At 36.7% G+C, this 14,547-nt stretch overlaps 1 protein-coding gene across 1 annotated transcript in view; it reads left to right on the top strand.

Moving 5' to 3' along the window:
* EAF2 (ELL associated factor 2) overlaps nucleotides 1-13,955 on the top strand; it is a 55,693-nt gene extending 41,738 nt beyond the window's left edge. The window contains exon 6 of the mRNA XM_004373638.1: nucleotides 13,765-13,955. Coding sequence (XP_004373695.1) covers nucleotides 13,765-13,811 — 47 coding nt within the window. The 3' untranslated portion in view covers nucleotides 13,812-13,955. The remainder of the gene's footprint in view (nucleotides 1-13,764) is intronic.
* The last annotated feature ends 592 nt before the right edge of the window (nucleotides 13,956-14,547 follow it).

Raw genomic sequence — 14,547 nt, 5'->3', positions numbered from 1 at the left:
GGGCATCCTTGTCTTGTTCCTGTTCTCAGGAGGAGTATTTTCAGCCTCTCTCCATTTAGAATGATGTTAGCCGTTGGTTTTGCATAGATGCCCTTTATTATGTTGAGAAATTTCCCTTCAATACCTATTTTATTGAGAGTTTTTATCAGGAATGGATGTTAGACTTTGTCAAATGCCTTTTCTGTGTCAATTGAGATGATCATGTGATTCTTTCTTTCCTTTCATTTATGTGGTGGATTATGTTGATTGATTTTCTAATGTTGAACCATCCCTGCATACTTGGAATGAATCCTACTTGGTCATGGTGTATTTTTTTTTTTTATATGATGCTGAATTCTGTTGGCTAGAATTTTGTTCAGAATTTTTGCATCTATATTCATGAGAGATACTGGTCTGTAATTTTCTTTTTTTGTGGCATCTGTGCCTGGTTTTGTTATCTGGCTTATGCTGGCTTCATAGAATGAATTTGGAGGTGTCACTTCTTTTCTATGTTCTGAAATAGTTTGAGTGGTACTGGTATAAGCTTCTCTCTGAATGTTTGGTAGAATTCTCCAGTGAAGCCATCTGGGCAGGGCTTTTTGTTGTTGTTGTTAGGAGTTTTTTTTATTACCTTTTCAATCTTTTCTCTTGTTATGGGTCTGTTCAGATTTTCAACATCACTTTGTGTTAGTTTGGGTAGGTAGTGTGTTTCTAGAAATTTATCCATTTCCTCTAGGTTTTCAAGTTTGTTGGAGTATAGTTTTTCATAATACTCTGTTATGATCCTTTTAATTTCAGTTGGGTCTGTTGTAATGACCCCCATTTCATTTTTTATTTGGGTTATTTGCACCTTCTCCTGTTTTTCTTTAGTCAGTCTGTCCAGTGTTTTGTCGATTTTGTTGATCATTTCAAAGAACCAATTTTTGGTTTTGTTGATTCTTTCTATTGTTTTTCTATTCTCTATTTCATTTATTTCTGCTCTGATCTTTATCGTTTCCTTTCTTCTAGTGGCTGTGGGCTTTTCTTGCTGTTCTCTTTCTATTTGTTCGAGTTCTGTGGTTAATGTTTTGATTTTGTTCCTTTCTTCTTTTTTGATGTGTGCATCTGTTGCTTTAAATTGTCCTCTAAGGAATGCCTTTGCTGTATCCCAAAGGTTTTGGTATGATGTGTTTTCATTCTTGTTCGATTGTAGAAATTTTTTGATTCCATCTTTGATTTCTTCTATTACTCAGTGGTTTTTAAGCAGGGGTGTTATTCAATTTCCCTGTAATTGATTTTTTTTTCCCTTGCTCTTCCTGTTGTTAATTTGTACTTTGATGGCATTGTGGTCAGGGAAGATATTTTGTATTATCTCAATGTTTTGGATTATTTTGAGGGTTGCTTTGTGGCTAAGATGTGGTCTATTCTGGATAACATTCCATGTGCGTTGAAAAAGAACATGGATTATTCTATATATGTCTATGAGTTCAAGTTAGCTGATGTGTCCTTTAGATCTTCTGTATCTTTTTGAGTTTCTTTTTAGATGTTCTGTCCTTTACCAAGAGTGGTGCATTGAAGTCTCCTACTATTATTGTGGAACTGTCAGTTTCTCTTTTCTGTGCTGTTAGAGTTTATGTATTTTGAAGCCCTGTCGTTGGTCACGTAGATGTTTGTTATGGTTATGTCTTCATCATGGATTGTCCCCTTAATCATTATATAGTGTCCTTCTTTGTCTTTTCTGGTGGATTTTGTTTTAAATTCTATTTTGTCTGAGATTAGTATTGCCACTCCTGCTTTTTTGGTAGCTGTTTGCTTGATATATTTTTTTTCCATCCTTTGATTTTTAATAAATTTATATTTTTGTTTCTTAGATGTGTCTCTTCTAGATAGCATATTGATAGCGCCTGTATTTTTATCCATTCTGTCACTCTCCATCTCTTTATGGGTGCATTTAGGCCATTTACATTCAGTGTAATTATTGATAGGTGTGAGTTTATTGCTGTCATTTTGTAGTCCTTTTTTTCTGTGGTGCCATTTTCTTTGTTCCTCTTACTCTCCTGTGCCGAATTCCTTTTGTTTGTGGATTTTTTTTTTTCGTATATTTTGTTTTTATAGGTTCTGTTTTTACTGAGACTTTATGTTTTTCTTCTTCATTTTGATGGGTAGGTTCGTTAACATTCTTTGTGGTTGCCTTAAAATTTACCCTTCTCTTCCTATGTTTTTACCAGTCAGTTTTTACTTGGTATTGCCTTGCCTTCCTCTCCATTAGAAGGTTCTATACCTACACTGTTTATTCCCTCTTTTATTGTTCTGATGTTGTTGTCACTTACAGATTAACCTCTCTGGTCCCCTGTTGTAATTCTTTTGGTTTTGGATAGTCCTTGAGAGTTCATTTCCTAGGTTGGTATCTGGCTGGTACGATCCTGCATCCTAGATTCAGCCTGTGGTCTGATGTTGTTCTCAGATTGAAGGACTCCCTTTAATAATTCTTGCAAGTTTGGTTTGGTTTTTACATAGCCCCTTAATTTCTGTTTATCTGGAAATGACCTAATTTCGCCATCATATTTGAACAAGAGTTTTGCAGAATATATTATTCTTGGCTGGCAATTTTTTTTCTTTCAAGGTTTTATATATGTCATCCCATTGCATTCTTGCCTGCATGGTTTCTGCTGAATAATCCAAGGTTAGTCTTATTGTTTCTCCTCTATATGTGACTTTTTGTTTTTCTCAAGCTGCTCTCAGGATTCGTTGTTTGTCTTTGGTTTTAGCAAGTGTGATTATGGTATGCTTTGGTGATTTTCTTTTGGGGTCTATCCCATACGGGGTTCGTTGAGCTTCTTGGATGGTCAGCTTTTCATCTTTCATGATATTGGGGAAGTTTTCTGTCAGCACTTCTTCAATGATCCTCTCTGTTTTTTCTGTTTTCTCCCCCTGTTCTGGAACTCCGATCACTCTAAAATTTTTGCTTTTGATTGTATCCCACATAATTCTCAGGGTTTCTTCCTTTTTCTTAATTCTTTTTTCTGGTTATTCCTCAGAGTTATAGCCAAATGTTTGTCTTCAATTTTGCTGATCCTGTCTTCCATCATTTCAAACCTGCTCCTCAGCCCTTCTATGACGCTGTCCATTTCTGAAATCTTGTTCATCTTTTGGATTTCTAATTGTTGTTTTTGTATGATTTCTAGTTGTGAATTTATTTTAGCATTTTGTTTCTGTATTATTTTCCTGAATTCTTCCATTTTGTGTCTGTATTTTCCATGAATTTGTCTATTTTTCCCTCATTTTTGTCTGTTTTTTGCTTCAACTCTTGGATATCTCTGAATATTAGAGATTTGAATTCCCTATCATGTAGTTCTAGTGCCTTTCATTGTACTGAAAAGTCATTTGGTGTTTTATTTTGGACACCTACTGGAACCATCCTGTCCTGTTTTTGTAAATGTTTTGATATTGTCTGCTGTCTTTGGGTCATTCAGTAGTTGTTCATTTATTGATTGTAAATTTGTTGGTTTCATCCTGCTTTTTTGTTTTATTTGGTTACGTCTGAGCAGGCTGGCTGTGCGTTCTTTGTTGTTTGCCCCTCTGTAGGCACGATACTTTTCATCTCCTTCTCCAATGGGCAGGGTCAATTGTTCAGGTTTGGCACAGGAGGTAGGTCCAGCTGAAGGGGAATTGCTGGGATGGGTTGTTTGTGGCATGTACTAGGGCCAACAAGGCGGGCTGTGAATCAGTGCAGGGCAGGTTTTGGTAGGCCGTTTCTGTTCTGCTTGGGGGTGTGATGTTCAGCGCACAGTGCAGGTAGGCAGGAAGGAGGGGGATAATTGCTATGTGTATAGCTAAGATGGGTAGGGGACATTGGAGAGAGAGGAGATAGGAACAGGAGCAAAAAATATACACCCAAACAAGGAAACAAAATAGAGTGCTAAGGGAACTTGCCTTTGGAGTAGAGTGATGAGAGACTAAGAAATGGAGAAAAACAAAAAGGAAAATAAAGAAAAAGGGTAAAAAAGAAAAAAAAATGAATAAATAAAAATTAGAAAAAAAAAAAAAAGACCCCCAGGGATCCCACCAGTATGGCTGCGAGAACTGGGGAAGCTGTTCCCAGGCCATGAAGTACAGCCTGGCCAGAAGGGGTAGAGGTGTCACACAGCACTAAATGTTCAGGAGACAGGAAGAGAAAGTAAGTATAGTAGATGAAAAACTGAGAAATAAAGAAAGACAAAACAGGGAAAAAGAGAGAAGAAAACAAAACAAAGAAATGCAAAAAAAAAAAAAACAAGGAAAAAGAAATGCCCCCAGGGATCCCACTGAGCATCTGTGCAGAGAAAGGGAGTAGCTCCTAAGCTGCGGAGTACTGCTCGGCCAGAAGGGGCTCTCAAGCTGAGAAAAGAAAAAGAAAACAAACAAACAAATCAAAACAGAACAAACAAAAAAAGGCCCCAGGGATCCCACCAGCGTGGTGGCACAGGCCAGGAAGCAGTTTTAGAGTGGAGCCATGTTTCACAGCCTTTCAGGAAGAAGCAAAGATGACACACAGAGCCAGGTATTTGAGAGAAAGGTTGGGGAGGTGGTGAGAGTTAAGGATGAAATTTAAAGAAGCAGAAAAAAGCAACACTAACAGCCAACAAATGGTACTCAGGGAGCCAGCCAGTGTGGATGGGTGGAATCTAAGCGGCTCCGGGGTGATGCTGGTGCTTCCTGGACGAGAGACTGTGGCCACAAGAAGCAGAGGAGGCCAAGTGGGGGTGAAGAAGGGTGGGGGGTGGGAAAGTATATATCACTGGTTACTGGTCGTTCTGTCTCCTGCTGGAAGCTCCATGAAGCGGCTTTCTTGTAACCCTTGTTTGCCAATCTGTAGTAGGTGTCCAAGATGGCAGATCCGTGCTGCATTAGCTGATAGGGGACCTCTGCTTGTATCTCTCCTCGCTCTCTGTTCTCTGTCAGTTTCTTATTCCATTCGGTGCTTGGCTGAGTTCTTTATCTCTTCATTTGATGCTTAGGGTTTCAGGATTGACGTATGTCTCTGTTTGACTTAGTTTTTCAGATGTTTGCCGTGGAGGGATGGCATGGTGCTTCTGTCTATAGCACCGTATTTCCTGGAAGTCTGAATTGGAGGTTTTGATGAAGTTAAAAATTACGTTCATGAGTGCATGAGCTAGTTGAACAGGAAGTTATATCAGCTCATTAAAATTGCTATGTTATGACTCTAACATTCACTGTTTTTTTAAGGGTCTATAATTCTAATCTTAATAGAACTTTTTTAGGGGTCTTTTGCTCCTTTTCAAAATGAAACAGTACATCTAGATAAGGTCTGTAGATTAGATTTTTCTCTGAAATGTACAGGAGGTTTGGATTTTTTGCTTTTTCAATTAGCAAAGGCATTTTATTCAATATGTAGTCATCATGCTGTTTAAACATGAATTATTATTTCATTTTGTCTAACTTCAATACAAAATATATAGCTTTCTTTTTGTCTTGATATAAGTTTATCACTAGACTAGTTAAGTGATTTACTCGGCATTATGATGAATGAACACTACTTTGACAATGGAAATAAAATTTCCTTAATACTCAAAACAATGTTTACTTTAGTCTCTCTTGAATTCGTTCTTTTATTTTCCCTCTGTTTCTCTCTGGACTCTGCAGATGCTTTCAGAGCTTTTTTTCAAAGACAAAACATCTTGGAAGTTACGGTGCTGTCTGTAGAACACCATGAAATATTTATAAACTTAACTTGAAATAACTAAATATTTTATACTATATCAGGTACTATCTCATACTAGATTCTAATATAGACATGCTAGCCACATGCCATTAAGAGATAAGATAAATTTAGAGGGGGAAAAAACTTAAAACTGAAATACTTCTATTCATTTTTTTCTTTGAATTGGGTAAGTACCATTATTATTTTATTTAAGGGATAGTAATATGGCTTAAAACTTACTTGGGTCATTAGAGTTTAACATCAGAGTGAGCTCTGATGGATTAGATCACCCAACTCCAGAGATTCTAATCCATTCAGTTTGAGATGGATTCTGGTCAGCAGTATTTTTCAAAAGATGATTCTGATGTGCAGCCAGAATTGAGAAGCACTGGATTAGATGATTTGGGGAATGTTCTAGTCCCAGACCTATCATAACAGGAAAGGAGAAAAGGTGAAAATAGAAAACTTCACTCAAAAGCAGGATTGGTTTGATGGAAAGTGAAAGCTTGACATGCAGTGGGGCATGGGGAGATGAGGGGAGAGATGGCTATTGTCCCCACCACTTCAAAGTCCAAGAGAGCTATAGACACAGGTGAATGAAGAGGAGAGATTGAAGGGAGGAGGGTATTTCAGAGTTCCAGTGGTCAGGCAATGGGTTAATGGATGGGAGCTAAGGCAGGAGAGAAAAGAGAAGTGAAGCAAGAGCTCTGGCAAGGAGAAGAGAAGTCCTTGGCAGAATTAAACTTACTGGCATTTTACAAGGAAAACCAGAGTGTTCCTTAACCTTTTCTGCGGTTTGCACCCCTTTTGTTTTCAAAATGTTCTTATGCTTCTTAGGGAGAAAAACCTTTAAATATCTCATAATCATAGCACAAAGAGAGTTTATTTTCTATTATTGTAATTTGTTAATGAATAAAGAGTTGGTTATTTAAATTTCTTTTTTCTAAATTGGCTTAACTCTACTACTATAGCTTTTGTTAACGCTATATGAAAAAAAATTTTTTTCGAGAGCCACACAAATGTTATTTACTTACATGGAGACAATTTCTAACCTTTGCTTTGATGTTTAAAAGAGATGAGAATCTTTTCTCACAATCGGTATTCTGTCACAATTTGGCTGCAGGCTCTTGGCTGTCATTTGTAGAAATCATGTTAGTTCTCCTTTTTATTAAAATCTACTTGGATTTGGCCATTGGCTTCTGAGTAACTCTTCATCAAACTAATATATTAATCAAATCTAGGTTGGAAAGAATATATCTAGAGTTCATTTATTTACCCTATCAGGGTCTACAGTGGAAAAATATAAATGTAAAAAGTCAGCTATTGCAAATGTTAAGTCTCTTCAGTTGAAGCAATCATTTTTATATTTTCTAAACCAACTGTTTCTTAAAAAAAAAAGTGAAATTTCTTTTCCTGATACATTTTATCCAAACTGGAAGTTTCCTAATAAAGGGAAATAAGCTCTCTCTGTTACTGAAATCATCTGTTTCTCAACCTTATTAGACCCAATACTCCCCTTTTTTTTAAAATTGTGGTAAATAGATATGTAACATAACATTTACCATTTCAACATTCATTACATGTAAATTCAATGCCATTAATTGTGTTCATAGTGTGTAACCATCACCATTATCCCCCTCTAAATCTTTCCATCACCCTTAACAGAAGCTCAGTGTCCTCTAAGGCGTGAGTCACCCTTTCCCCCTCCCTCCTGCTCATCCCTGGTAACCACTAATCAACCTTGATTTGTATACACTAGCCCATTCCATATATTTCACATAAGTGGAATCCTACAATATTTGTTCTTTTGTGACTGATTTATTTTACTCAGCAGGATGCTTTCAAGATTCATCCATGTTATAGCATGTATCAGTACTTCATTCCTTTTTATGGCTGAATAATACTCCATTTTGTGTATGTACCACATTTTGTTTATCCATTCATCTGCTGATGGACATTTAGGTTGTTTCCATCTTTTGGCTATTGTGATAAACTTTGGTGTGCATATATCTGTTTGTGTTCCTGCTTTCAGTTATTTTCGGTACATACCTAGAAGTAGAATTGCTGGATTATATGGAAATTCTATGTTTAACTTTTTGAGGAACCGCCAGACAGATTTCCACAGTGACTGTACCATTTTTCAATCCCACCAGCAATGAATAAGTGCTCTATTTCTCCACATCCTTACCAGCACCTATTGTTTTCTGTTTTTTCAATCATAGCCATCTTAGGGGGTGTAAAGTGATGGCTCATTGTGGGTTTGATTTGCATTTCCCTAATGACCAACACTCCCTTTTACAACAGATATTTTTAAGTTCCCTTTACTATTTTGAAATGAATTTCATAGCTTAATATAATCTGTGTACATATTAAATGTAATATAAAGACAAAATAAAAAGAATAATTTATAGTAAAGTGTTTTATATTCACTTGGTAAATGTTCAGGTATGGCTTTAGCAGAAGACAAAATGAAGTAGCCATATGCTTGTACTTACTTACTTTTTTTTTTTTTACAGTTCTTTTTTTTTTATTGTTGTAGTTTAAGTAAAAGTTTACAATTCAAGTCAGTCTTTCATACAAAAATTTATACATACATTGTTATGTGACCCTAATTTCTCTCCCTATACTGGGACAGCACACTCCTCCTTTCCACTCCCGATTTCCTGTGTTCATTCAACCAGCTTCTAACCCTGTCTGCCTTCTCATCTCACCTCTGGACAGAAGCTACCCATTTAGTCTCATGTATCCACTCGAGCTAAGAAGCACACTCCTCATGAGTACCATTTTCTGTCCCACAGTCCAGTCCAATCTTTGTCTGAAGAGTTGGCCTCGGGAATTGTTTCAGTTCTGGGTTGACAGAGAGTCTGGGGGCCATGCTTTCTGGGGTTCCTCCAGTCTCAGTCAGACCATTAAGTCTGGTCTTTTTACTAGAATTTGAGTTCTGCATCCCACCCTTCCCCCACTCCATCAGGACTCTCTATTGTGTTCCCTGTCAGGGCGGTCATTGGTGGTAGCTGGGCACCATCCAGTTCTTCTGGTGTCTGGTCTTTGTGGCCCTTTCTGTCTCTTAGTCTAATACTTTCCTTGTGTCTTTCGTATTCTTCATTCTCCTTTGCTTCAGCTGGTTGGGACCAATTGACGTGTCTTAGATGGCCAGTCTCTAGCTTTTAAGACCCCAGACACCACTCACCAACGTGGGATGCATTTTCTTAATAACCTTTGTTATGCCAGTTGACCTAGATGTCCCCCAAAAGCATGGTCCCCAGACCCCTGCCCCTGCTACTGTGTCCCTTGAAGTGTTTGATTGTGTTCAGGAAACTTCTTAGCTTTGGTTTAGTCCCGTTGTGCTGACCTCCCCTGTAGTGTGTGCTGTCCTTCCCTTCACCTAAGATAATTCTTGTCTACTATCTAGTTAGTGAATAACCCTCACCCTCTCTCCCCACCCTCATAACCATCAAAGAATGTTTTCTTTGTGACTTCTGTGACTGACTAAATTCACTCAGCATAATGCCCTCCACATTCCTCCATGTTATAAGGTGTTTCATGGCTTCAGTGTTGTTCTTTATCGTTGCATAGTATTCCGTTGTGTGAATATACCATAATTTGTTTATCCATGCGTTGGTTGATGAGCATCTAGGTTGTTTGCATCTTTTTGCTATCGTGAACAGTGCTGCAGTGAACAAGAGTGTGCATATATCTATTCGTGTGAGGGCTGTTATTTCTCTAGGATATATTCCAAGGAGCAAGATTGCTGGATCGTATGGTACTTCTATTTCTAGCTTTTTAAAGAAGTGCCAAATCAATTTCCAAACTGGTTGTACCATTTTACATTCCCACCAACAGTGTATAAGTGTTCCAGTCTCTCCGCAGCCTCTAAAGCATTTATTATTTTGTGTTTTTTGTTGGGGTGAGATGCTATCTCATTGTGGTTTTGATTTGCATTTCTCTAATGGCTAATGATCTTGAGCGTTTCGTCATGCGTCTGTTAGCTGCCTGAATGTCTTCTTTGGCAAAGTGCCTGTTCATTTCCTTTGCCCATTTTTTAATTGGGTTATTTATCTTGCTTGTACCTACTTTTAATGAATGAATTTGAATTTAAGAGAAACAAGACAATATTCAACTTATATTGTCTACAATTTTTCTTTATATTTACCTTGTTGAAATAAGAACTGGAAAAGCGTGTATATATATATATATATATATTTGTTGCTGTTAGGTGCCGTCAAGTCAGTTCCGATTCATAGCAATCCTATGTACAACAGAACAAAACACTGCCCAGCCTTGTACCATCCTCACAACTGTTGTTATGCTTGAGCCCATTGTTGTAGCCACTGTGTCAATGCATCTTATTGAAGATCTTCCTCTTTTTCACTGACCTTCTACTTTACCAAGCATGATGTCCTTCTTCAGAGACTGATCCCTCCTGATAACATGTCCAAAGTATGTGAGACATAGTCTCGCCATCCTTGCTTCTAAGGAGCATTCTGGCTGTATTTCCTCAAAGACAGATTTGTTCATTCTTTGGCAGTCCGTAGTATATTAAATTTGCTTTGCCAACACCATAATTCAAAGGTACCAATTCTTCTTTGGTGTTCCTTACTCATTGTCCAGCTTTTGCATGCCTATGAGGTGATTGAAAACACCATGGCTTAGGTCAGGTGCACCTTAGTCTTCAAGGTGACATCTTTGCTTTTTAATACTTTAAAGAGGTCTTTTGCAGCAGATTTGACCAATGCAATGCGTCATTTGATTTCTTGACTGCTGCTTCCATGGGTGTTGATTATGAATCCAAGTAAAATGAAATCTTTGATAGCTTCAGTCTGTTCTCCATTTATCATGATGTTGCTTACTGATCCAGTTGTGAGGATTTTTGTTTTCTTTATGTTGAGGTGTAATCCATACCAAAGGCTGTAGTCTTTGATCTTCGTCCGTAAGTGCTTCCAGTCTTCTTCACTTTCAGCAAGCATGGTTGTGTCAACTGCATAATGCAGGTTGTTAATGAGTCTTCCCCCAATCCTGATGCCCCGTTCTTCTTCATATAGGACAGCTTCTCGGATTATTTACTCAGCATACAGATTGAATAAATATGGTGAAAGGATACAACCCTGACACACACCTTTCCTGATTTTAAACTACCCAGTATCCCCTTGTTCTGTTCAAACAACTGCCTCTTGATCTATGTACAGGTTCCTCATGAGCACAATTAAGTGTTCTGGAATTCCCATTCTTTGCAGTGTTATCCAGAATTTGTTATGATCCACAAAGTCGAATGCCTTTGCATAGTCAGTAAAACACAGATAAACATCTTTCTGGTATTCTCTACTTTTAGCCAAGATACATCTGACATCAGCAGTGATGTCCCTGATTCCACGTCCTCTTCTGAATCTAGCTTGAATTTCTGGCAGTCCCCTGTCAGTGTACTTTTCCAGTTCATATTTATATGTATTCTTAGAATTGCCTTGAATGCAACAACTGCATATACAAACAAATATTGGTATGCTGTATTACTAACCCAAGTACAATAAGCAGCAATGATATCACTAATGTGCTTTCCAAAATGGTTTAAAAAAGAAAATCTTTGGTCAAGTTTGGGGGAAAAAAAAAGCCTTTCTTCAGTTTTCATGATAGTTGCATTCTTGTAAATGTTCGTGAGTTTTAAATCTGTGCATAAGAATACTTTGAGTTTATAAATATGCAGTTAGGTTCTCACCTTAAAATTATAAGCAGATCTTCTAAGGACATGAATATCCAGCTGAATTTTCAGAAGTTTTGCAGAACGTGTATAAGATTGGTTTATGCATTGCAAGACATTTAGCATTCCTAGGCCCCTCGCAGTAGTAGTCCTGAATCACTGTGACAACCAACCCCTCATGTAAATTCTTGTACATCTCCTAGGGGACAGTACTGTTCTCACATAGAACCACTGATTTTGATGTCTGACTACATTTGCTATGACTATATTTTCTTTTTACCACAATTAAATGCTGTTTGGATTGGAAAGGAATTTCCTTTGCTAACTCATATTCAAAAACTAATTTTACATCTTCAAAACTGACTGAACATTTCAGCTAACAGCATGGTGATATAGTGCATATAACCTTAATAGCATGAAGTCTATAAAGGCAAGTAGAATCCTGAGGACATTTGGGTTTATGTCACTTGAGAAACTCATTACAGGCATCATATCAAGTTGAACATTCTTATGTCATGTAATAGTTATATAATAAGTGAATACTTTAGCCTTAAAAATTATGAAATCATCTTAGGAACAAGATGCGCAAAAGAAACTTCAGCAGACATCTTTATCAAATGATGTAATCAGTTCTGGTGCCCCGGTGGCACAGTGGTTAAGAGCTCAGCTGCTAACCAAAAGGTTGGCAGTTTGAATCCACCAGCTGCTCCTTGGAAACCCTATGGGACAGTTCTACGCTGTCCTATAGGATTCCTATTAGTCAGAATCTACTTGACAGTAACGAGTTTGGTTTTTTTTTTTTTGGTAATCTGTTCTGGAGTTCATGAGATAGACTGAAACACCTTACAATAACTTATATATGGCATAAAAACTACTCCTCTTGAGTATTGACCTTTTCAGCTTTTGTTGATAGTGGAGTAATAAAAAATATACAAATAAAAAAAAATACAGGAATTCTTTTTCTGTAAACTATTATAATTTACCACCTAGGTGATTTCATTCAATATCATAGCTTCAAATAAACTCCTACAATCAATGACTCCCAAATCTTTGTCTTCAACTCCAACCTCTACCTTGAGTTCCATACTTAATATATCCAATTGCCAATGCCATATATTTCTTTTTGAATATTTACTAGGTATCTCAAACTTACCAGGTTGAAAATTGAACTTGTGATTTTTCTCCCACAAACCAATTCTTCTGGTGTTATCTCAGTAAATGATACCACCATTCATCCAGTTTTCAGACTAGAAGCTTTGGGGCCATTATTCACTTTTCTCTTTCTCTCATACCCCAAATCCAATGCTTTTGTTAGTCTTGTAAACTCTGTCTTTGAGTTATATTATGAATCTGACCACTTAACACACCTCCACCTGTTACACCAGTTCAAGCCAACATTATTTTTCACCTAAGAGACTTCAGTAGCCTCATAACTGGTCTCCATACCTCCATGTTTCTTCCCTACTATCAAAGTCTAGTCACTGATACACAAAAGGTTTAAGTCAGTTGCCTGCTTAAAATTTTTCAGTAAATGTACATTACCTTTCAAACAAAATCCAAAGTTCCTACCATGGCTAGAAACTATGGTCTTCTGGCTATCCTTCTGACCTCATTTCCTACCATTCTTTTCCTCATTTATTTCACTCCAGCCACAATGACCTTCTTGCAGTTAGAGAACACAAGAAGCATGCTCTTGCCTTGGGGCATTTGTACATTCTGCCATGTTGGAAAATATTCCCCAGATATTTTTATGATTTTCTCTCTACATGAGATCTCTGTTCAAATTTCGCCCCTTGAAGAGGGCTTCCTCAACTACCATATCTGAAATAGAACCTCCCACCCCTGTCCCCATATACGTTTCTTTTTTTTCCCAAAGCACTTACACCTACTTGGCATTACATATTTGTTCAATTGTTTACTGTCTGTCTCTTCCACTGGAATGTAAGCTCATGACTGTAAGCACATGAATGAATTACAGAAGGAATCAATGATGACTAACTTTTGACATACACTATTAAATGACTATGACTGCATTTTAAGTAAAAACTTACGGATATATACTTTTCACTCTTCAAAACTGTACAGTCTGATCTTCTAAATCACATTTTCTCTAATTTCCTGATGTAATTAAATCAGTAATATAAAAAGAAAGGTGATATTGGTATTCAAAAAAAGACTAAATACCATGCTAAAGTTTGATGATATACTCTTTCTTTACAGGCAGTATTAATTATTTGAGTTACTAATTATTAGACTCATTTAAGTATAAGCAGTTTGATTATTAATGACAAAATGCTAGCTGAACATAATCAGCTTAGGGGTTATATTTTCCATAATATTTATTTTATGTAAAAATAAGTATATTATTTAATATTTAATTACTACTACTTTTGCTATTTCTTTTTTATTTTAGGAAATGATTTGCAGCTGAGTGATTCAGGAAGTGACAGTGATTACTGAAGAAACATTTAAATGTAACTATTATATTTACAAGACATGTGATAATCTATTTTGTATTTGTATTAAGCATAGAAATGCCCAAGATTGAGGAAAACGTGTCTTAATTTTTGATGATAAAAGAAATTAAATTTGATTGAGAACTTTAAGTTGGTGTTATATTTTTAACCTTTTATCGACTACCAGCATTTTCATGTTTTCTTCATCTGAGCTTAACAAAAACCTTTATGAAGTATAGGTATTATGCCTATTTGACAGATGAGAAAATAGACTCAGAGGTTAGGTAACTTGCCTACAAAGTCTTAGTTAACAAGTGGCAGATCAAGTGTTCTAGGGTCCCAGTTCAGTGTTTTATTTTACCATACTATTGTCTCCAATTTTGAAATGTCAAAATTATTGATTTATAATAAATATCCATATTTTTAATTATATTTCTGAGCCTTTTCTATCTGAAGTTCCTGAAATTTGGTTGAAAATAATTTAGGCAAACAATGGGATGGCATATGTAAAACCTTGAAAGAAAAAAATTACCAACCAAGAATAATATATCCTGCAAAACTCTCATTCAAATATGATGGTGAAATTGGGACATTTCCAGATAAACAGAAATTAAGGGAATATGTAAAAACCAGACAAAACTTACAAGAATTATTAAAGGGAGTCCTTCGTCTTAAGAACAAGCAACATCAGACGACAGCCTGAATCTAGGATGCAAGATCACACCAGCCATATACCAACG

The sequence above is a fragment of the Trichechus manatus genome, unplaced genomic scaffold, assembly GCF_000243295.1.
Source record: "Trichechus manatus latirostris isolate Lorelei unplaced genomic scaffold, TriManLat1.0 scaffold00026, whole genome shotgun sequence".
Lineage (NCBI taxonomy): Eukaryota > Metazoa > Chordata > Mammalia > Sirenia > Trichechidae > Trichechus > Trichechus manatus.
The sequence above is the reverse complement of the archived record's forward strand: the minus strand, read 5'-3'. Positions and strand labels throughout refer to the sequence as shown.